This window comes from Epargyreus clarus, unplaced genomic scaffold (genome assembly GCF_041222505.1).
Source record: "Epargyreus clarus isolate Ecla_fem2 unplaced genomic scaffold, WU_Ecla_fem_2.2 ptg000026l, whole genome shotgun sequence".
Classification (NCBI taxonomy): domain Eukaryota; kingdom Metazoa; phylum Arthropoda; class Insecta; order Lepidoptera; family Hesperiidae; genus Epargyreus; species Epargyreus clarus.
In genome coordinates, this window is record NW_027332233.1 from 1,983,135 (window position 1) to 2,006,912 (window position 23,778).

The following is a 23,778-nucleotide window of genomic DNA, read 5'->3' on the forward strand; positions in this document are numbered from 1 at the left end:
ATAAAAGGCAGTTAACCTTATTTTCAGAATTTATTAAAACTTTAGATGCTTCTTCATTGGACTCTTCTGAGATAAACGAATTGCAGATTCGAGTCAATCGGATGGAAACTTTATTCGAAAGGTACGATGAGGTACAGTTGGCCATCGACTGTCATGAAGATGACTTGGATCAGCAAATTATTGAACGTAATGATTTTGAAAATTTATATTATAAACTAATTTCTCAGGCAAAACAAATTATTAATAATTGTACTAAGGCTGAATGTACAGCAATTGAAGTAGGTCATGTTAGTGTTAGCAATAATATTAAATTACCTATTATTCAATTACCAAAATTTAGTGGCTCTTATGACAATTGGATGGAGTTCCATGATACATTTTTAAGCCTTATTCACAAGAATGACGATATAGACAACATTAGTAAGTTTCATTATTTGAGAGCTTCGTTGGAGGGTTCTGCTGCTATAGTCATTCAATCTATTGAATTCTCATCTGTCAACTATTCAATAGCTTGGCAGTCACTATGTGAACGTTATGAGAACAAAAGGATTTTAATTCAGAATCATGTATCCGCGTTATTTAATTTTGAAGCTTTCGGTAAGGAATCGTCATTTAATTTAAAACGCCTCATAGATCAAACAAATAAACATTTGCGTTCATTAGAGTCCTTAGGAGAACCAACCGTGCACTGGGATACACTCCTCATTCACATTATTACCCGTAAGCTTGACAATAAGACTTACCGTGAATGGGAGGAATTCAAAAGTAATTTTAGTCGAGATACCAAAATAACATTAGATATCTTTCTTAACTTTATTAAAAACCGTTCTGATTTACTCGAAACAATTGAAATGTCATCTGCCTCTAACACAAAGGTTTCAAACTTTACAGGCACCAATAAAACGAATACTAAATTGAAAACTTTCATTTCGGTTTCTGATAATTGTAACAAAAATAGTTCTCAACCTTTTAAATATTGTCCCAAGTGCAAGGGCGATCATAGGTTAATTCATTGCCCTGAATTCCTTGCTCTTTCTAATGAGTCTAGGCTTCAGTTACTACCTCAATACAAAGTATGTTTTAATTGTTTTAATTTTGGTCATTATGCAAATAATTGTAATAAACCAGGTTGTAAAGTTTGCCGTCGTAAGCACAATGTACTGGTGCATGTATCCAAGATCGATAAAAGCGCTAGTAAAGCAAGTTCGTTTGATAATTCACTGAGCTTAGCTAATAATATTAATGTGTCTAATACCCCTTTACAGCAATTGTCTTCTCAACCGCCTGCGGTGCAAGCTAACTTATCTTTAGCTGCTAGCGTCGATGAGGTTCCTCACTCTCATGTGTTGTTGTCAACCGCGTTAATTAAAGTATTAGGACGAGATAATAAATACCATGTTGTTCGTGCCTTATTAGACAACGGTAGCACATCATGTCTAATGACTGAGAGTATTTTTGAGAAGTTAGGGCTGCCAGTCAAAAATGTGAACAATTCTGTATTAGGTATTAATAATATTACTTCGAAAGTTAATAAGTTATGTCGGTTGAATATAACATCTTTAGATAATAGTTTTTCTTCTGATATACAATGCTTTGTTTTGTCATCGTTGACTAATTATATACCTTGTAGACAAGTTAATTTGTCAAATATTAATATTCCTTCGAATATTTGTCTTGCAGATCCTCATTTTTACGCGCCGGCTCCTGTTGATATTATTATCGGCGCTGATGTATTTTGGGAGATTTTAGGATCACGAAGACTTAAGTTAGGAGACGGTCAACCAATACTCTGTGATACAAGACTTGGATGGCTTGTATCAGGTCCCATTAAAGGTGGCCATGTATTGTCGTCTCAAATTAAATGTAATTTTACAAATGTAACCTCTGATGAATGTGCAGATGAATTTAGTAAGCTTCAGAGTCAACTTAGTAGGTTTTGGCAAATCGAGGAAGTTAGTGTAGGTTCTCATTATTCTCGCGAAGAAAAGTTGTGTGAAAATCATTTCATATCAAATACTACACGTCTGAAAGATGGTCGTTTTTGTGTAAGAATACCTCTCAAACAATCATCTGATTTATTGGGTGATTCTTGGTCTCGAGCTAAGCTATGTTTTCTTTCATTGGAACGTAGACTTAAAGCTAAACCTCAATTTTCTCAAATGTATGAGGAATTTATGTCGGAGTATGAAGCTTTAGGTCATATGACTAAATGTCAATCCATTGGTCCGATGACAGATGGGTATTACATACCTCATCATGGTGTTTTGCGTGAATCGAGTACTACTACTAAGTTGAGAGTAGTTTTTAATGCTAGTAGTCCCACTACTACGGGAATTTCGTTTAACCAACTTCAAATGGTTGGACCTGTAGTACAGGATGATTTATTGGCTATTATTCTTCGTTTTAGACAACATAAATATGTTATTGTAGCTGATGTAGAGAAAATGTATCGTCAGGTATGTGTGCACCCAGATGATCGACATCTACAACAAATTGTTTGGCGTGACGATCCGTCAAGTCAACTCCAAGTTTATCAATTGAATACCGTCACCTATGGTACGGCCAGCGCTCCATTCTTAGCGACACGGTGTTTAAAACAATTGGGCTTGGAGAGTACAGACAGGAAGGTATCCGATGCTATTATTCATGATTTCTATGTTGACGATTTGTTAACTGGCGGAGACGATTTTAGTGAGGTTAATGACTTGCGAGATAAAATAACCTCCACGTTGGCTTCGGCTCAATTAAATTTACGTAAATGGAAGTCCAACAATCCTCAACTTATTACTACGTCTGCATCGTCCCCAGCGTCACTAGATTTGAATATTGGAGATTTAGAACCAAGTAAAACTTTAGGTCTTGGTTGGTTGCCGCTCTCAGATCAATTATGTTTCCCAATCGGAGATTTGATTACCCTTGGAAATACCAAACGTGAAATGCTATCAACTATCGCACAGATTTTTGTCCCACTTGGTCTATTAGCGCCATGTGTTATTGTAATGAAGATTCTTCTTCAGAAATTATGGCTACATAAATTATCCTGGGATGAACAGTTGTCACCAGAGATTAAAAAGTTATGGTCTGAGGTAATTACCAATCTACCATTGATTAATGAAATTCGTATTCTACGTCGTGTCATTTATAATTCACCAAAAACTATTGAATTTCATATTTTTTCTGATGCGTCGGAACGTGCATACGGTGCATGTCTGTATGTACGTAGCATTAGTGATGAAGGTGAGGTCTTAGTGCGTCTATTGGTGGCTAAAAGTCGTGTAGCTCCTCTCAAGTCGATGACTATACCCAGACTTGAGCTCTGTGGTGCATTAATTGGCACTCGGCTTTATGAAAAGGCCATTGCATCATTACGACTTCAAGTCGCACGTACAGTCTTCTGGACAGATTCCACTATTGTTTTAGCATGGTTACAAACCGTACCAAATAAGTTGCAAGTTTTTGTCCGCAATAGAGTCGTGGATATTTTAGATAAAACCGGGAACTGTCAGTGGAGACATGTACCTACAGACCAAAACCCCGCGGATTACATATCTCGCGGAGTTGATATCGCATCGATTTCCACTCTAGACAAGTGGTGGTCAGGCCCATCATTTCTTTCGGAAGATATGTCATTGTGGCCGTCTAATCATTCTTACATGAATTGTGACACATTACCAGAATTGAAAGTAAATGTCGTTTTACATGGTACTGTTATTGTCAATCAAATAGATGTTGGTAGAGTTATTCAATTTGAGAGATTTTCAAATTATTTGAGACTTCAGCGCACTGTAGCATTTGTATTAAGGTTTATTAGTGGTTGCAGGAAACAATTAGTCTCAGGCACCCTCAGTTGTGAGGAGCTACAGTCAGCGTTACATTTAATCATTCAGATGTCTCAAAATGAATCTTTCCCTGAGTATAAAATGTTACTTCGTAATCAAGAATTGCCTAAGAAAAGTCCATTACTTAAGTTTAATGTTTTTCTTGACGACAATAAAATAATGCGAGTAGGTGGTCGTCTTAAAAATTCAAATTATTCCTACGATAAAAAATACCCTATTATTATACAGTCCGCTCATCAATTTACTAAAATATTATTTAATTTTGAACATAAACGATTAATGCATGCAGGGCCGCAGTTATTATTAGCTTCTATTAGAGAACAGTATTGGCCTATAGGTGGTCGTAATTTAGCCAGAAAATGTTGCCGTAATTGTGTACGTTGTTGTCGATTCAAAGGAAAACCTATGTCTCCTATAATGGGTAACTTACCGCAGCAGCGCCTTCTAGCAGGCTTTCCTTTTGAAAGCGTTGGCTTAGACTACGCAGGTCCAATTCAGTCTATTTCACGTCAAGGTCGTGGAAGTAGGCGTGTTAAAGTCTATATCGCCATTTTTGTATGTTTCACTACAAAGGCTATTCATCTAGAATTAGTAGGCGACTTGACTAGTTGACTTTTTTAATGGGATTGCGTAGATTTATTTCGCGGCGAGGTAAACCTAAACATATTTTTTCGGACAACGGTACTTCATTTGTCGGAGCTTATAACGATCTGTCTAAATTCTTAAAAGATAACTGCAATTCTTTATCTGAGGAAATGGCCAATGAAGGAATTAAATTTCATTTTATACCCGCGTATTCTCCTCATTTTGCTGGCCTTGCGGAGGCTGGTGTGAAGTCAACAAAGCATCATTTGGTCAGAGTGTTGGGAAATTGTCATTTAACATATGAAGAGCTTAACACTACTCTAACTCAAATTGAGGCAATACTAAACTCCCGGCCATTGACACCGCTCTCACCAGACCCCGAAGACATGATGCCTTTAACTCCAGGACATTTTTTAATTGGACGTCCGTTGACATCTCTGCCTTCACAGGACTATCAGGAACGTCCTACAACTTCGTTATCTCGCTTCCAACGAATTGAACAATTACGCCAGCACTTTTGGGCTCGTTGGAGTAAGGAGTACATCTCAGAGCTTCAACTTCGTTCTAAGTGGCGATCGAGTAAGGGTGCTACTCTCAAATTAAATTCCCTGGTTCTTCTGAAAGAAGAGAATTTATCACCCTTACATTGGAAGCTTGGTCGAGTGGTTGCAGTATACCCTGGAGCAGACGGCGTTTCCAGAGTTGCAGATATTAGAACTGCAAGCGGTCTGCATCGCAGATCATTCTGTAAGATTTGCCCTCTCCCAGAAGATAAGGAGGGTTGAAAGGCAACCTTTCAACGCCTGGGGGCATGTTTAGAAGGAGTTCTATATGTGTATAAGAAGATGTAGTCTTTGGTTTTGTCTTTGACTTTTAAAAATAATATATTGATTTTTTTTTGTTTTAAGAGTTCGAAATAAAAATGGATTCAGCGACAGTTTGACATGTTTGTCTTCTTTTAATATTTTTTATAAATCCCCAACACTTTGGTTATTTACGTGATGGCAATTCTATCTGACAAGTACAGCTGTATTTTGCTTTAAACTGTTCCCTCTCGTTTTAAGGCGGCTACAATATCCACTTCTTATATCGTATACCCTCCTACATATAATATCGTAACTGCAAAATGACATTTTTCAGGAGAGCGTTTCAATGTTTCGAATATGCTAAAATGCAACTAAAATCTGCATTTCTGCAGGTATCTATGAAATTTGGTACATAAGTTTTCTTTTATACGCTTTATAATGTTACTTGTGCCGATGAAACACATTAAAATAAGGCAATTTATGCAATAAAAACGAAAAGGTACTCTTGTGGGCTACGATATTATACGTAGGAGGGGTCGATATATACTAACATTTCATATTCTTACAATTAAATAGTATCCTAGAATAAAACCTAAAACCCAGAACCCGGATACTTCAACCCTTATTTTCCGCACGACTCCCGTTTGAGGTACCGACCTAATTACACGAGTTATTTTTCATAACGGGCGACGTCAGCTGATTAATATTAATTATCCCTGGACGCATTGTACATTACAATGTATTCTGTAAGACCAATTTAGACTTTACACCCTTGCCCGAGAGTCCATGACGTTATCGAGAACATTTCATTCGCCCCCGTCAATGCGACGATAAATTATCTTTCCTTATTGATAGCCCGGACACCCTTTATTGAAATTTAAGTGAACAACAATCTCGATTTAATTTTCGTTATTGAACTTTATAAATCTGTACGGTCGAATAAAATTGGCTCCGTCAAAGGAAATGCCGTTGAAGGAAGTGTAATAATTATTACTGGCATTATTTATTTATTATTATTATTATTTATTGGACCGAGGGTGTACTTTTGTTTTGACAGAATCTAAATGTTGCCTGAAATCTTCACTAGTAATCTTATGTCTCACTCCTGGACACGGATGTTTCCTAGTGATTAAGAAGATTTGTGGAGGGGAGATACGCTTCACTGCCCAACCTTTTTTTTTTGTTTACTTGGGGGGAAACCTTCAAAAGGTACCCAGTGTCGTGGAGGCGACACGGGGTTATGTGGGATTCTTACTGCACTAAGACCTCCCCGGTGGCCGTCCTCAGCGTTGCCAAGAGGACTCCGGGATCTCCTACGGAACGCAACCGGAGTCCTCTGAACTGCCCAACCTAACCTAAACCGTCTTTAAGATCTTCAGGAGGACTTGACATCTGCTATCTAATGAAAGCGGGATCGACATCATTACGTATCATTTGACGCACGGAAGTGTTATGAAAATAATGAAATTTAGTAAAGCAGTCGTTGATCCAACTCTCTACTGCACTTAGCATTGTAGATCAGTCGATCTTCAGTCCGCGGGGCGACGCGCAACCCTCACGTTAGTGGCACGTATTTCTTAATCATCGAATCGATCGAACACCGCATGTTTTTATCATACATTGTTGCTTCACCGCCATAAATATGCAAGATCGAACCGCGTCAGTTGCAAATTTATCAGTTAACAACAACAATAACTCCGCCGACGATAAACGTTAGGGTTCCACGAAACAACGATTAGGGTCTAATGATTCGTTTTTTAGAAAAACACCGATCCCCGCCAATGTGACCTTATCGGGCTTATGATAGTCATAATATAATAACATACTTATGGACGTCGAATTCGGCGAAGATTTTTTTATGCTTTTTGTATAGACTTCTGGAAATATTACGATGGTCTGTTGGTCACTTTTTGGCCATTTTGGTTTCGGATGAACGTGATACTGCATATATTGACAACGAATACGACATTAGTGGTGTTTATGATTTTAGCAATGATAATATTGATTTTCACTTATCGACATTAATTTTTTCGTAATGGATAAATTTCAATATTATAAATAAGTTATTAAGTTACCATTTAATTTATGTACTTTTCTACAACCATAAAAATAAAACCAAATTACAAATTAAACGTTTACTACTTACCGAACACTTCAACACTATTACAAGCTTATCGACATTTGTTTTAATATCGACATAAGTTTAGGAAAATTATTTACTAGAAAGATGTGGCTACCTATATGTAGTCATTTTAAAAGTTTCCCTTACCTTTGTTCTGTAGAGCGGATTGGAGAAGTCCCACCCCGGCGCCACGAACAGATACCCGCATTTTGATATCTTGCGGCTGGCCTGCGAACAAGATAATTATAATTAATATTTCATTTACAAACACTTAATTTAACAAACAACAATATAGGACGAACGGCGGAAATAAACGAGCTAAAGGGCGGGGGACGAAGATGGAAGAGTATTTAGTAAGTACATTCTAGGCAGTAAATTCTCGAAGTAGTAGCAAGATTTGAAAAGCTAAATTTATAGATCTATAAAATAGATCGTGCGGGGGATGCGTAGAGATACGTCTGAGACATATTTCACTATATTATGCTTGCCCATAGCCCTATACATGAATCAAAATAAAATAATTCTAGCGATCACATTAATTGTTTTTTTAAGTGTTAAATTGAACTTTTGCATTTTAAATTAAATATCGAAATCACTGTTTTGTCCAAAAACCTACACGGTTTCATCCGATTTCTTAAGAACGTAAACAAAAAAACAATCGCACATTTCTCTCGATAAGACACGAAACCGAACCGAGTTCGCTAAGTTATTAATAACGATACGAGAGCTCGAAATAAACTTTTTTAATTCTCTTTTTACGTCTGAATATATGCAATTATGCAATGCGCAAATTTCAACTTTGCGTGCAATTATTTTCAAAATCACAAGCATAACTAATAATTTTAAGAAGCTGAGTGGTAGAGTAAACTTTTCATGAAACATGATGTACATAAAACATAAGTATAATTTACAATATTTAAACTATTTTCAATATTTACAATCAGTCTTGATAAAGATACCAATTCTACTTAAGGCTGGCGAAATACGGCTGCCTCCCATAGATATTTACCTTACCTCACCCTTCAACCTAAAATATAGCAGCCCTACACAACTATTATAAGGCAAAAATAGTTATGGCGGTGGTATCATCAAAGTCAAAGCACAAAGAGTTCTACCGCTTTCAAATTTGCGCTTCGTTTGGTTCGCTATTAGTCGCCTAAATTAACTACTGTGTTGTCAGTAGCATCATTTCGGCTCAATAAGAGCCTCGAATTTCTGTTTCGTAATAACAAGTGAATAGAAGAGATGTGTAAGTATTAATTTTGGTACCATTTAGGTACTCGTCACCATGTTCGTTCCCTACTTGTTATAAAAAACCCTAAGTTCATGTGAGCTCAAGTACTGATGGTATGTACAATTGAGATGTGTCACAGAAGGCCGTCGACCCGCGGTTACGTCAGCTACAGTCGGCACGAGAAGCGTTGCCCAATTGATATCGCGGGCCTAACGTGCCAATGCGAGGTGTCGCGACCCGATAAGTTGTTACCTAGTTAAAATAACACTACTGATATTGGAGGAATAGTTTTTGAAATACAGAGTACCTACAGTTCAACGGTGCAGGTACTAATACTACACCTATTTCTAGGATTTGGGGCCGACCCCAAGTATTTTACATACTTGGGGTCGGCCACAGTTTCGCCGCTACCCCTGAGGACTAAGCTGGAACGCCTCCCTTAACACACCCTTCAAACCACATCACAATAGAGTTTAACACTGCTGTTATTAGATAGAAATAGGTGTGGCGGTGGTGCCGCCGGAGTCGAACCACTGAGAGTTCTACCACCTTTAAAACATGCTCTGTTAATTATCAGAAACAGCAAACTCTTTAATCATAGATCCACATAGAGTTATTTTCATTTTCCATGAGCGGCTATGTTCACTTAATACAAGTGCATAGTTGTTTATTACTATGCGATAAAAATAATCATAATTCCCATTACAGAAGGGCGTAGCTTCATTTCCTGCAAGTTAATTGAAGATTATTCTAAAATATGTAAGTTTGAATTAATCTTAGTTTTTTTATAATAGATCAAGATATCAACGCAGGATTAGTGTAATAACGACAATGCAACCTACTGCCGTGTCCAAACGCGAGTATTTACGCTTCACTTGGTTTGTGTAAGTTTACAAGCTTTGTAGCATTTTCAAAACAAACGTGTAAAGAGGTTCGAAGTTTGCGGCAAACGCTAAGTGTGCAACGCGGCGCATAACTTCGAAAACTATAAAAGTAAAATACCGATAGTTATTTATCACACACATGTACTGTTTGACAAAATTAAACTCCAATTTAACAATTCACTACTGGAGTGTACATTGAACTTGACCGATCTTTTTTTGCCAGAAACACAAAGGACGTCGACTCGTCCGTCCGTGTGTCCGTAATGCGAATATAAGCGAGCAGGCTCACCGTTGTAATGTATGAGAACGTGCATACACGGACAATGACATATTTAAATACCTATTAGTTTTATGCAAAGTCGTAAGGGTAATTGAAGGTTGGGTTCTGGTTTTCCAAGTTTTATGTGCGAAAATTGTTTTCGAACAAATGTTAGGATGGACAGGTTAACTAAATTTAATCAAGACTTTTGTAAATGGAAACCATCGAGAGATTAGGAAATTATTGTAGAAACGAAAATCTCCGCCAAAGACGCCTGAAAAACATTATTCTCCGTGAGTAAAAACCAACGAGCCGGAGATTTCCATGCTTCCCAGGCATATATGTACATATGTGTACGAATGTGCACTAGGAAGGAGAAGATTTTTGACCCCTACCAAAAAAGGTTGAGGTTATAAGGAATTTCATACAACATACGACGGTCATAGGTTGATGATTTCAGTAATTCAATGTGGTTGCTTGTTCTTTTTCTGATTTATAACGACAGTGATGTATACTTCACACATTGTATTTTAGGAACCGACTTAAGAATGAATTGTAGTTTCTTTTTAAAACAAAAATTATACATACACGTTTACATATATAACAGCTATCAAAAACCCGAAACGACAATTTATTAGCATTATCGCATCCCGAGCTTTAACAATAAAACTTGAAACGACCAAACAGAACGAAACCATCCAATGACATAAGACTTATCTGGGGTCATAGCCTGCAGACCAAATGCAAATAGAAGTGGCATTGCACGTGCGAGAAAAGATTACAATTTTCTTATGGAGAATAATTATGTAAGAGTAATCATTAATTCTTATGGAGTGTACGAATTTAAAGATGCTAGTATTAAGCGCTGCTTTGTTCTGATCTTGAGGGTGTGGTTGAGATATACTTACCAAAACATAAGTTCTATCAGTAGTGGCTTATAAGATTTTATTGGTAAATATTACATAATTTATGAAAGACAGATTTTAATATGAAAGCTACTGCTATAAGGAGCAAATTATTCGCATTATAAATAAAAAATCATGAAAATATATGCAAAAATAAAGCCCAGTTGCACAATTAAACTGTGCACATCACCTTGATGAATTGCATTGATCGACTTGCATATTTACATAAACAATTTTGCAAGCCGTGTCTGTTTATTATCAGTTCTGTGGTCAAACCAGTCTGCTTTTTGCATACGATTGCCAACTTTTTATGAACAATAAAAACCGCGATGCAATATGAATTTATGCATCGATGAGCCGAACGTTAAGGAATTAGGTAGCGAAGCGGACGAAAACATTGCGAGAATAAAATTTGATTTGTTTAACATCGGAGTTAACGTTCGTTTACAATAACATGGTTTTAGATGGGTTTATAACATTACAACGAAAGCATAAGTTTACCGAATTTACAAGTTTTCAGAATATTTGCGGTTATTGAACTTAGGAGTTTCAAAGTAATATTCTTCGGAGAAACATTTAACTTACAATTATTATAAAAACACAAAACTCGACTGCTGATCAATGTAGCCTTTTTCAATCCCACAATTTACATGTACAATTTAATAAAAGCCACGGGTAGGGTGTAGAGAAAATGAATAAAGAATAACATATACACGATGTTATTATACACACATTGGTACATAAGCACGAAATACATTGCCCTCGGCAATCGGGTAAAAATCTAATCCCCCATAAATCCATATTGAAAAGGGTGATTGAGTATGCTCCAGGCTTTTTCCTGTTGTGGGGGGACACATGCTCAACATTACGACACTGAATTAATTCTAGTACGCTAGTTCTAGTACTCAAATTTAGGTACTAATATTTCTACACATTTTCATACACAGAATTACTGTTACAAATTGCACCGACGTATGCACACGTGTTAACCATAAAAATTGTCCCCAAGTAACGCAACAACCTACTTAGGCAAATCCGAACCGTTATTAGTCAAACAGTAGGCTTTCCGCGAACCAGCTACCGGCCGACTCCTGTAAAGGGATTATCTGTGTCATGGTCCGCGGACCGTTACACGCCATCGAAACGACAATACGCGCTCTGTGCGTGTTTAATCCGCACGTGCTAGAACGATACCGATCTGTTGTCATGAAAGTGTTTGTCATGTTTGATTGATAAGTCATTCAAGAAAATAATTGAATTGTAGGCAATAATATGACTGTTTAAGTTTTAAAGTTATAAAATTTAGCATGTATAAAAAATGTATTCCGTTTTATAATAGAAACATACAAAATACTAGTTGCGCATGAATACTTACTAGTACTATGAAAGGATCTATCGATTTGTAAGATATTTTTGGTATTGAGTAAGAAATACAAGAGACAGAATACAAAATTATAATTTATTTTGCGATGTAAGGTTTTTAAAAAATACAAACATTAAAAGCATCTTTTAACAATAGAAAATAGATAATAGAAAATTAATGCCAACCGATCCAGTTATAGTAATGTTTATCGTTACCCTATCTCTTTGAGATAAGGGCTACAAAACGCATTTTCTTCTAACAACGACACCGATTGTTATCGGGAACGACGTATAGTTTTAATAGGCGCCTATTAAACCTTCCACTTAATATAAATTCCCGTAACTTTCAGGCTAAATAAAACGGCATTAAATACGCAGCGTAGTTTTGTTCGGGCGTGTTTATCGCCGCGTACCGTTATACGCCATTAGTGCGAAAATACGCAATCTGTGCGTATCGAATCCGTGCGTGCCGATCTCTATCAGTGGCGATAGTCAAGGTGTTTAGGCAGGCACTAGGTCGCTACGGTCTGTGTTTTAATATGTTTATCTTTGGATTTAACGTATCAATCTGGTTCTTAGGTACAACATTATCGTGTTAATAATATATGTTCTAAAACAAATGATAATGTAGTGCTCTACTAACTGAACATATAGCACAGATAACCACCACAGATAGACAAATACGAAGAACTAGAATTTATCATAACGCAGATAAAAAATCGAAAACACAGTATAATAACATAATAATTATGTATTTTAATTTTGATTTAATATTGTCATTTGTTAATATTTTATGAAATTAATAATAATGAGGCAACATCAAAAACTACAATTCAGTAGCAAAATTCCAAATCACACAAAACCGATACTACCATAACGAAACGAATTAGCGAGTTGTAAAACGACCCTTTTATGAGGTCGGTCTTGGCCCTAAGTCTATATAAAATTTTGATTTACGATCACAACTTTTTAGCGGCTATTAACTTTTATTATACGATGTATAGTTATTTTTCTTAAGATGGTTAAACAATTAATTTAAAAGGAAATTAGATATAAATTACTTTTTAAATTAAAATTAACTACACAATGTTAATTAACTTCAACTGAAATTAACTAGAAGCCACAAACAAGTATTCATTACAAACCTGAAAATTACAAAATTTTCAACATTTACGATAAAATATGATCATAATATCATCCTGTCAACTTGTCTATAAATGCACCTAGAACACACGATAAAACCTACAAGAATTATTCCCTTAACATTCATAAATTGGCCCCGGACAGGCGTAAAACCGCCGGCCGGATCAGTATGGTGCTGTTATTTATGATTATCCCTTCACAATTGTCGCAAGTCAAGAGAGACTTACGACTTATATTTTAAAGTTTTAAAAGAGCAACATTTATAACGATATCATTTACCATTCATTACACTTAATACTCAACGAATGCAAATGACATCTTTGTCAAAGTCACTTGTCAACAGTTTTTGTTGGCACTATTGAAAAACATTGGAAATCTAGAAAAATACCCTAGTAGTTTGAACGCAAAATAATAAAACAGGATTAACAAATTAAAATGTACGATAGCGAGGAACATTATCACAGTGAAAGATATTTTTTTTATATTCGACTAATACTACTACAAATTTCTCCCGACCGCTCATAACTTGCACCAAGCCCCATTCTTCGGTGTGTTCCAGCTCCAATGATATAATTTATTTCAACTAACACCGGTATAAACCAACATTATGATGACATATCACTTCATCATTCCACCGTCCCTTAATTTATAGAATTGCTAATTAGTTTTGGGTGACTATACTGATTTAAGTTGAGAACGAGGAATACCTTTTATTACAGCTAAAGCTACAATTTATGGTAAACCAAAAACTATACAAGAAGTAATCAAAAATTCAGTAAGAGATAATTTTAAGTAAGTATCAATCATGATTATATGAATAGAGAAACATAACATAATTATAACGTATACGGTTCAAGTTAAATACTTCATATCTCAGTGTATCCAATGAATTAGGTAAGCTTATTAAGTAGGGAAAAGTCATTTCATAAAAAACAATCTAAAAGTGTACATCTTCAAGAAACAATTCAATCCCAACACTTCAACTCTACTATCGTTTTCAATACCGATTTCGCGAAAGTGTAAACTATCCGAATGAATATAATCGATTCTGGTTGCGTCTGCGCGAGGGGTGGAAGGTAGGGGGGTCGTGGGAACTGGGCGACTTGCACTTTCGTTGCGCGGCCGATGCGCGATGGCGCCGCCGAGTCTGCGCACGAGTCTAGCAACAGATTAATCACTCAACGATCGCTTTGTGGACAGCCTTACACGGCTTCACTGGAGGAGGCTAGATGATGGAGAAAGTCCACGGCACTCCCCTAAAATAAGGAAAGATTGATGGCCGAGATTGCGAGCTTAAACATCGAATGTAAAAGGTGTTGCGGCCCACGGCTACAAGTGGGAAATGGCTTTATTAAGACTTGATTTTAAGATAACATCTGAGACACAACTGAACCTATACTCGATATTGATGTCAAGAACGTATTAGAACAAAATAATATATCTTTGTAACGAAGAAAACTTTCACATGTCCTTTCATTTCCGAGTAGCTCTCAACAACACTCAAGTAGGAACAACGGACAATTGGCATAGTATTTTTGTTAAGGAGAACTATTACAAATGTATGTAATATAATATGTAATATAGTCTATTTATTTTTTAATTTAAATAGGTAGATAATATTAATTAATTATCCCTTATACCTGGAGATCAAACCGTCTGCACATTTTTAAAATGATTAATATATATGTTTAGATAACTAATATAGTAGTTCCTTTTTAGTAGGTTCTATGAAAGTTTTTTTCAATATAAACCCAGAATTAAGCTGTCAATAAGGTTACTGTTCAACAGGGCATAACCCTAAACACGAAGGCAATTCGGTGACAATCCTGCCACGGTTACTCATAAATCTTGTTTATAAATAGGCACGAGTAATCCCGAAGCAGAATAACAAAACAAATATCCAATGATGAACGTTAATTCTCCGGGCAAGGTCATGCGACGTCTAGGTAATTTAAAGTGGAGCATCGTTATCGTTCCAAGGTTTATAGCTGAGCATGACGTCGTTGCACTGAATTAGCCTTTCGGAGCAACCAGTTTCATACTTATTTAGGCTCATTTCCATATACGGTCTACTTAGTAAAGGTCCGGTCATAGGCACACTTGGAGGTGAATGGACAATCGCGTGTTCGAATAGGCCGGGTTCGAATAGTTTAAGTGTCCTAAGACATAAAGTAAGATTATCAATATCCAGGCAGACTTTAAGCTTGATTGTACGTTCCTTAACATCAGTGAAGAAACACAAAAATTGCTTTTAGTTTAAGCAATTTTTGAGACCTTATCGACTATATTTGAGAACAAATAGAAAATTAGAGTCAAGACTACTCCAGATGAGGATCTTGACGTGAAAAGTAAAATTGATCGTGAACAATAATAATAGAAACTTAGACATGACATAAAGGACGGGCGAATAATAGAAAAATCAACAAAGATGTCACTTTCTAGCCGAAGCAGAAAGCGACAATGCGCTATCAAATCGCCCGGGCAAAAACCCGACAATGGATCGAAAATATCGATAGAATCACGACTTTCGACAAACAATCGATAAACGATGAACCGGACGCTCTGCCACTAACATCGGTATCTATTGTAGAAGTGATAGAGTCGGTCGTATCGTTTGTTGAAGTAGTCAACCTGTCAAGTCTGAGCCGTAATAAAAATCGCTACTCGATAAACATAAATTAGTTTCAATAATCCAACTACTTTAAGGTTATTTTGCATATTATTACGATCTTGAAGAAATTAATTTTATTACTAGCAATAGATAACATGATGTAGACTTTAAAACTAATACAGAACTACATCTACTACTAATTCTTTACAGGTGTATCTTCCAAATGACTTACCAATCGAAAGTATCTCAATCAGGTCCAATACTTCCTGTATTTACAAACAAGTAAGACTGAGGACCGAGAGTGAGTTTTACAGACCTAGTTTAAAACAAGTTAAAATTTGAGACTTTAAGACTCATGTCACAACTCAAACGCATAACGAGAAGCTGTGACAAAGAAGTACTTTTTGTAAATTATTAATGACCACCACTCTCCTACGACTTCGAAGATCATTACTTCACTCCGCTACGCTATAGTTTAATTTTTATGGCACTTCCAACCAACCGAAGCAGTCAAGTCATTCCACAAACACAAAGGCAACGAGATCGTTTATCGCTGATTGTTCACGATGAGACAGGTCTGTTAAACAGCGCGCAAACGAGACGACAACCCGTAGTAGAGGTGGGTCGTTCCGAACTCGTCACGGAATCGCTACCGGCGCAATTATCGTATCTAGACCACTCTCACTGAATCAAAAAGAACACCGCGACGTAAAGAAAGCACCGTCAGGTGCGCCCCCATTTCACTTTCCAATGACTTATCTTCGATGCGATGCCAGACGAATTTAAACTTTTGGGTTAACCGTGCTCAGTTCACTATCTATCGACTTTAACCAGTTCTACGCCAGAACGTTTAATTATCAAGATTTGCACGGAAACCCTTTAAGAGTAGCTAATTGTGAGTGCCCATTTCGCTTAGAAATTTCTGTAAATGCTCGTGTATTAGACAATTGCTTTCGATCTACTCGATAACAGTTATTGGAATGCAATTATAGCTGGCAGTTGGAATATCTATTGCAGATTGATCAGAAAGCAGCCATTTCGAGTTAGAGTCTATTGTTCGTATCTTTAAGCGGCGATTGTAATTAAAGGTGCCTACTATGTAATCTTGTGTTTTCCTACATCACAGATTACACCGCGGCGAAAATAAATTGTTTAAACACGATAAATTTTGGTGAGTATTGCCAAAAGCAATGTTTACTTAACAAACATCAAAGATTTGTAAGCGAAAAATTAATTTCGTTTGATCATGACCTACAACGCCAACCTTTAAATCAATGTTAAGAAAGAAAGTAATTAACATGCAAAATGTCCACCGGAAATGTTTATCTACGTTTATCTCGAGAACGATCTGTAGCAGATCATGAAGCGCATTGTGGCCGCAAGCCGCGCGGAGGAGCACGGCTAATGACAGATCATTTAGTACGAGAGGCCAGATCCGATTGAGTTGTACCAACCGCATTTTGACAGCTCATTTTTTATTATTCGCTATCTAGGCTAACTGATAAATCTATTTGATGTGAATTCGCTAAGCAAATATTGAATGTAGATTGCACGTTCCGAATAGAAATACTGGTAGTAGTACCAGTGCGTGAGAGAAATTGATTAGTTTTTTAAACGGTCAAGATATCTGTGATAACACTATTGTAGTTTTTATAAACGTCAAAATGTAGGTCTTAGTACAAGAAAATGAGCAAATAATAACACAATAATAGATCTGGTTGATAAAAAATTGTTCTCATGACGCATAACAAAGAGATCCGATATCATAATATATTTTGCATGACGGAGTTCCAGCAACAATATCCAATGTTTTGACAAGCCGCCTCGAATTTAGTTTGTTTTCATTTGTATGGCATTACATGTCATTGACTTTTGGTAACTGAGAATGGTGCTGATATGCTGGTACATTTTTGTATTATACATTCACATATAAGTTTTTTTTCTATTCGGCGTATTCCTTTCTGGTTGGGTAAACTAAACAAGTTTCTTCCTTTGCGAAGACGATAAAATTTCCTATTATTATATTTCTTATGTTACTTTATTATTACTTATTCAATTTGCATAAAAATAGCTTTGAAGCGAAACAATAATGATTGGCCCGACAGCAATAATTATTCATTTCTTATCGAAGCGCTGCATAATCGACTGACTTTTTCATTCTCTGTAGATTCCTCCATCTCCAACTTTCATGGTGTTCAGAAAAAACTACGACAATCGCTAACAATCGTTTAGTTTTCTCCGATACACGTTTTCCATTCGCGAAAACAACGACCACTTGACTTTCCACACACAATTGTTGGGAACGAATCACTTCGCTCACTTTCTACGTCAATAGAAATTATCGCCGACCATTTAGTCCTCACTTCAGCCACGATAACCGTCTTTATTACTCCGTAACAAGGCGTAAGGGCGTGTCAGGTTAGAATGGTCGGATCGTATTGACAATTGGTTTCTTTTGTTACTGTCGAAGCTGTTAACCGCTGGCTCTGCGATGGTGACTGCTGTTTATTTTCTGCGCTATCGATTACAAATCCTGTTTGGGTGGTCCTTTAAAGTTATTATGTGAAATTGTTAGCTGTTACTGCTGTTTGACGTTCCTCTATATAATTAAATTAATAATATTCCACGTCTAAGATAAGTTGAATTTTAAAATATTGTGGTATTAAAGTGAACAATCTTCTTCATCTTTTAAAAATCGCATTTACTGTATGTTGACAAAATATCTACGCAAAAGTTATTTTTAAACGAATTTTCACGACTTAAGAGTAATTCATGTGTGCGTCAATTTGAAGTTGAATCCACCTTAAATCGTATCGACTCAAAAAGCCCCAACATTCAGGCGCCACGAAATTAACAAGCTTGTGAAGACAGCTTAAAAATGCGAGTACGGACACCGAGTGACAAATTCACGATTGTATCGCGGCGTTCCCAAATTGATTGCAGATGGTTAAACTTTTTCCAGCCACATAATTGGAACACCTTGCGATTCCGGACTTTTTGGCACGCACGATCGGGGACCGATGTGCGTACACATCTGTCATTGTGAGATGTTTTTGTCCGATTCTCGTTTGCTACCTCTTCAATTTTATAGCATCTGGAGCTATATTCTTGATGAACGGTCGATGTAACCTTGTAAATGATGCAGGTGTGTAAAACCTATTCGTTATTCCGTATGTGTGAAACATTAAACAATGTTGCGATAATATTTCGCTTTCTTACATTGCATTACATTATCTTAAAAGCTGCCCATACATAAGCACTTTAAATTTTTTAGCGAGTAATGCAAGGTCACTAATAAGACACACACTCTGAATAATTATTATACTTATGTTTGCTCAAGTTCTTGTTAATATTGGGCATAATAACTTACTACACGATATAATATTCCAGGCAATATTTCCATGTTTCCATGTTAACAAGAGGTTAACAAGACCCTCTCGTGAATCTAACACTTTTTGGGATACAAATTCCTTCCAGAAATTAGCTATTCCCACAGGTGTTATTACGTAAACAAGAATAACAAGAAGATTCTCTAAGGCGTGGGATGCTTTGTTTAAGTAGGTGTGACGGATTCCAGGCCCCTTTATTACAAGTTCTGTGGGGTAACGTTGATTACCTTATAATCATAGGTTAGTGCGGTCTCCCATGCAATCGCGTTAACCCGTTAAGAGTGTGTCGAAAGGGTAAAAGAAAGAGCAGGACAAATTCATAAGTTACGTTTGTTAGAAGAGGATAAAAGAAGTAGGCGTCAATGATCAAAAACTTTTTTGTAAGTTCCTATAATGTGTAGTGCTCGTTTATGAGATTAACTATAAATCCTTGGCCGTAGTTAAAGGAAATTGTTGGAACCATATTTTTGGAAGACAACATTGTTGGACATTTTCGAATTCGACATCCTAAAACATGTTTCAACCACTAAGACCAGTTGCCTCATCATTCATTAGTAGCCAATGGCATTTGAATTTTAAATTCGATTTATCAAAATCATTAGTACAAATTTGCACTCGTAACTCGCGCGCTTTATCTTGCTGTCGGAAGTGGTAAAGGCTACTTTCAAATTAAATCACATTAACTAACCGAATCGATAGAACGTGTCGGGTCACGGGAGGCACGGATTTCTCGATTAACTCCTATCCGTGGCTTCTCTTGTAAAAAGTGAATAAACTGAGAAACTAATAGATCTGATCAAGAATGAGAAGAAGCTGGGCATTATTAACAAATCATTTAATATTCCAAACAATAATAATAATTATGACACACTCATAAATAATTTAGGTGATCCGAATCAAACAAAAACAGTTCAGAATTTCAAGAACAAGCAGATGCACAAACGCTGCATTAGTATATACAGGAGATTACTTAATACCAAACTTGAGCTTACATAACCATTAACGGCATATCTAATGCAATTAGTGAATCTGTCGCAGTCGCGGTCGTATTCAATCGTAGAAAGTCGGTAAATCATAAATCCACCATAAAATTTACGCAATCTTTCATTCCACGGTATTCATATTTGAATTTCTAATGCTCAATAATTTTTGTTACTTAAAACCTGTGAACTCTGTCGGAGACCGGCGAATCTTCAGACGGTCGCTAATTGATTGTGCTGTCGTAACGTCGTGTGATTCCTCGGAATTTATAAATGGTATGATAGTCGGAAGATAGTGTTCTTTCCGCTGTATATTTATTGCTCCTTAGTCTATTATGAATTTTAGACGTGTCGTTTGTGGAATTAGTAATTTCATTCGAAATCATACTTGATGCAAATAATGTGTTAGTTAACTCTAGTTATTTGTTATGAATTACATTTGTAATAAACTCAATTAAGGCTTTGGCCCTTCTTAATCATTCAAAAGATTCTTCACAAATCCTGAGTACTACAAGTAGCATTGCTCTCAATAATAATTAGAACTTGCTCATAAGCATTACCAGTTCCAGCTATCACAATTAAGCCACTTGCTCTAATGCGACGAAACGCCGCCCGCAGTTTATCGCCTCTGGACAAAAAGACGCGGTCCGCATTGCTCGAGACGGCACCCATTAACATTCCCGCCCGCGCACCACTGTCTATTTAGAGCAATAATAGAGGTACCAACGACCCTTGGTGCCCTGCCCGACTTAGATAAAAAAGAAATACTTAATTATCCCATTTTTATATCCGTCTTCCATATCAGTGCGTTGTCTTCACCATTTATCTATTATGAAGAACAAAGTTCAATCATTCATCTTCTGATTTCGTCATAAGGAATATCAGGATGATTGTCATCATCGCGACATTCTGCTACTCCTTTACATTTTTAACATACAATTCCTCTATTTTTAAGTTTTGCGTCATTAATCTTAATTCTTCTACATTTTTCTAGAACTATTATCAAATCATTTGTCATGAGTTGGTCTCCTCCCTTAAATCAGTTTGTAACTTTTTCTGGGTTGCCACTACATAATTGGCAAATCATTTATTTTGCCAACTCCCCTAATATCCACCTTTAATAGGTCGTTCAAATATGACAATGGGTCCTAATGTAAAATCCTGACGTACACATGACATGATATTTCAAAGCTCACGAAGGCTTAGTGTAGCAAAAGATTCCATCCTACAATAGTAATGCCAAGGTTCGTAAAGATTCACTAAAGTACTTACTTATATCAGAAACATTTTACGACTCGCCGTTCCTACACCGGTCCGACACGAAGAGTTCCGGGTTCGATCACCGGCTAAGTAGACATTTAAAAGATGTACTTAAATTTATGTTTTGGGTTTAGTATTTGTGTATTATGTAGAGAATCTCAGTTTGGGGTTATAAGGATTTAAAAGTGGTATTATTGACTTTATAAAAACTTTTTAATAAATTGAATCTTATACACAGACTTGTTTGTGAAATATAATATGCAATGGAAATTGATACAATTAATAGATTTGAGTTTTATAAAATAAGTACTCTTGAAAATAGACTTCGGATATCGTATATCTATGCTTAGTTGCCAGACTAATTCAGGCTATGAATAATGTGTGCCTTAAGAATATTCCAACTTACTTCGGGTAATTCTAGAAATTTAATCTTATTCAATTTCTGCAGCAATTTATAGGTACTTCGTTACACTCGGTACACACTGCGTTACTCGGAGCGGGGCTAAGGTCTCGCTGTCCGATGATTTACGAGCGAGGAATAATCGAATGTTTTTTACGGCCTCATAAAAAGCTGTTATTGTGCACGCTCTATAAATAACTATAAATAAATTCAACGTTCATCAGGCAAATTGGATTTGTGTCACATGAGTCAACGATGAATCGCTGCTCGTTTTATATTTAGCGGCGTTTTTATGCGGATCCTCGCGAAAATGGGGCGGGTTTGATTACAATGTCCCCGCGCGGCCCCGTTCGCGTGATAGATCTAGGCCGTTGGTTTAATCTTTACGATCCAGATGGGACTTATGACTATGGTCGCGCCTAAAAGAGACTTAAAGCGTACTCCAATAGACCTAAGGGCATTTGAGCTTTCTAAGTCAACAGTAAATTTGAATATGAACTTTGATTGCCTTAAATTATCTTAACAAACTTTAGAACTACAGAAAAGTTAAGACTAAAAATTGTTTATACTCACATCCTTATTAGTTTTTCACGTAGGTCTATGAACGAAAGATACTCAGATTAGCGAGCTGGATGGAGCCACAAAAACGTCTGCATACGCCGATCAGGTTTGCGAAGGCGTGGTTGAAGAAAAACTGATATCAAAGCTGGCGCTAGATGAGTCATTAAGTTGGACTTAAACTCATTGTATACGTGACATTCTATCGCAATAAATTAATGTTATAGATCTAGCATTAAGTTATTTCCAAAGATTTTAAGTAAATTTCAAATTGGAATACGAAGATTTCTATAATCATCTATATCATCTAATGTTATCTACATTTGGCAGCTAATTTAAGTCCAATAAGCGTTTCAGTTGTTATAGATGTTGCAACATCTAAGCAAGCCGACGTTGTTAAAAAACGAGGGCGGAACTAGTAGGTACATGCCGGCAAATTAGTTACATACAAATTGCAATAAGTTTGACCACATGGAAGGCAAATGTGGCGGGAGAAAAAAGGTTAAAAACGTGCCACAAGCACGCTCTGTTCGAGGTCACGCTTGTTATTCACTTATCTACCTTGTTCATCATTGTTAAGAGTAATTTATGGCAGGGGACCGGTAAAAATAGATCGCCCGGTTAGTTAGTAAATCACGTTTACTGGGGTATGCTCTTAAAACATTGATTTGTTTACCCTGTCAGACTCATCATCCGCTCGAGGAAGAATTGAATGTTTAACAGAACCAAATAACAGAATCAAATTTTTGAACTTTTTTGCCTGTCAGATATGATTCTTGTGAAAAGCATTTCCGAAAAGGTTGACCAGGTCAAAAAAATGTGTCATCGCTATGAAAAATAAATTAAAAATGGAGGACCACACACTCATTGCAATGGAAGCTCCTGTTTCGAATGCGCTGCGTCGCTTCCAAGAGATACATTCATAATTTTCTTTGGGTCAAGAAAACCACCAGGTTAGGTGGGCCTTGCGTAACGCTGTGGCGTATGACAAATGAGTGGCGCTGTCATAGTTTGAGGGTCTACCGATTCTGGATGCGTAACAGCACGTCCCTTTCAATATGGCGCCGGTTCATACGTGACGCTGGTGAAGGCGGGAAACAATGGCGGTCCGTTATGAATATTGAGAGCTCGAGGGATAGTCGGACGCATGCCTCACCGATTTTCGCCGCATGTCTAAATAGCCATTCGACTATGAAATCTCACATCGGAATGCTCGGTGGCCTACTGCGGTACGCGGGCGTCGCGCGCCGCCGCCTTCGCCCGTTTCCGCGCCTTATTTGGCGTGTTTGAAATTTTGAAATAACTTTTTTAAGTCGCGTACAGCTAGCTAACGTATTGAGCAACTTCCGTAATTGGACATTTTTATTACTTCAATTTTGCAATAGCAGTTTTGATTAGTTGAAATGCAAGCGCACTGAATTTATTTTTTCCTAGCTTCACT

At 36.8% G+C, this 23,778-nt stretch overlaps 1 protein-coding gene across 5 annotated transcripts in view; it reads right to left on the reverse strand.

Annotated features, from left to right (window-relative positions):
* The window catches only part of osp (myosin phosphatase Rho interacting protein outspread), a 310,065-nt gene that overhangs the window by 190,992 nt on the left and 95,295 nt on the right, over window positions 1-23,778 (reverse strand). For all 5 annotated transcript variants that reach the window (XM_073087443.1, XM_073087441.1, XM_073087440.1 and 2 more), the window contains exon 2: window positions 7,500-7,580. In XM_073087443.1, coding sequence (XP_072943544.1) covers window positions 7,500-7,580 — 81 coding nt within the window. The remainder of the gene's footprint in view (window positions 1-7,499; window positions 7,581-23,778) is intronic.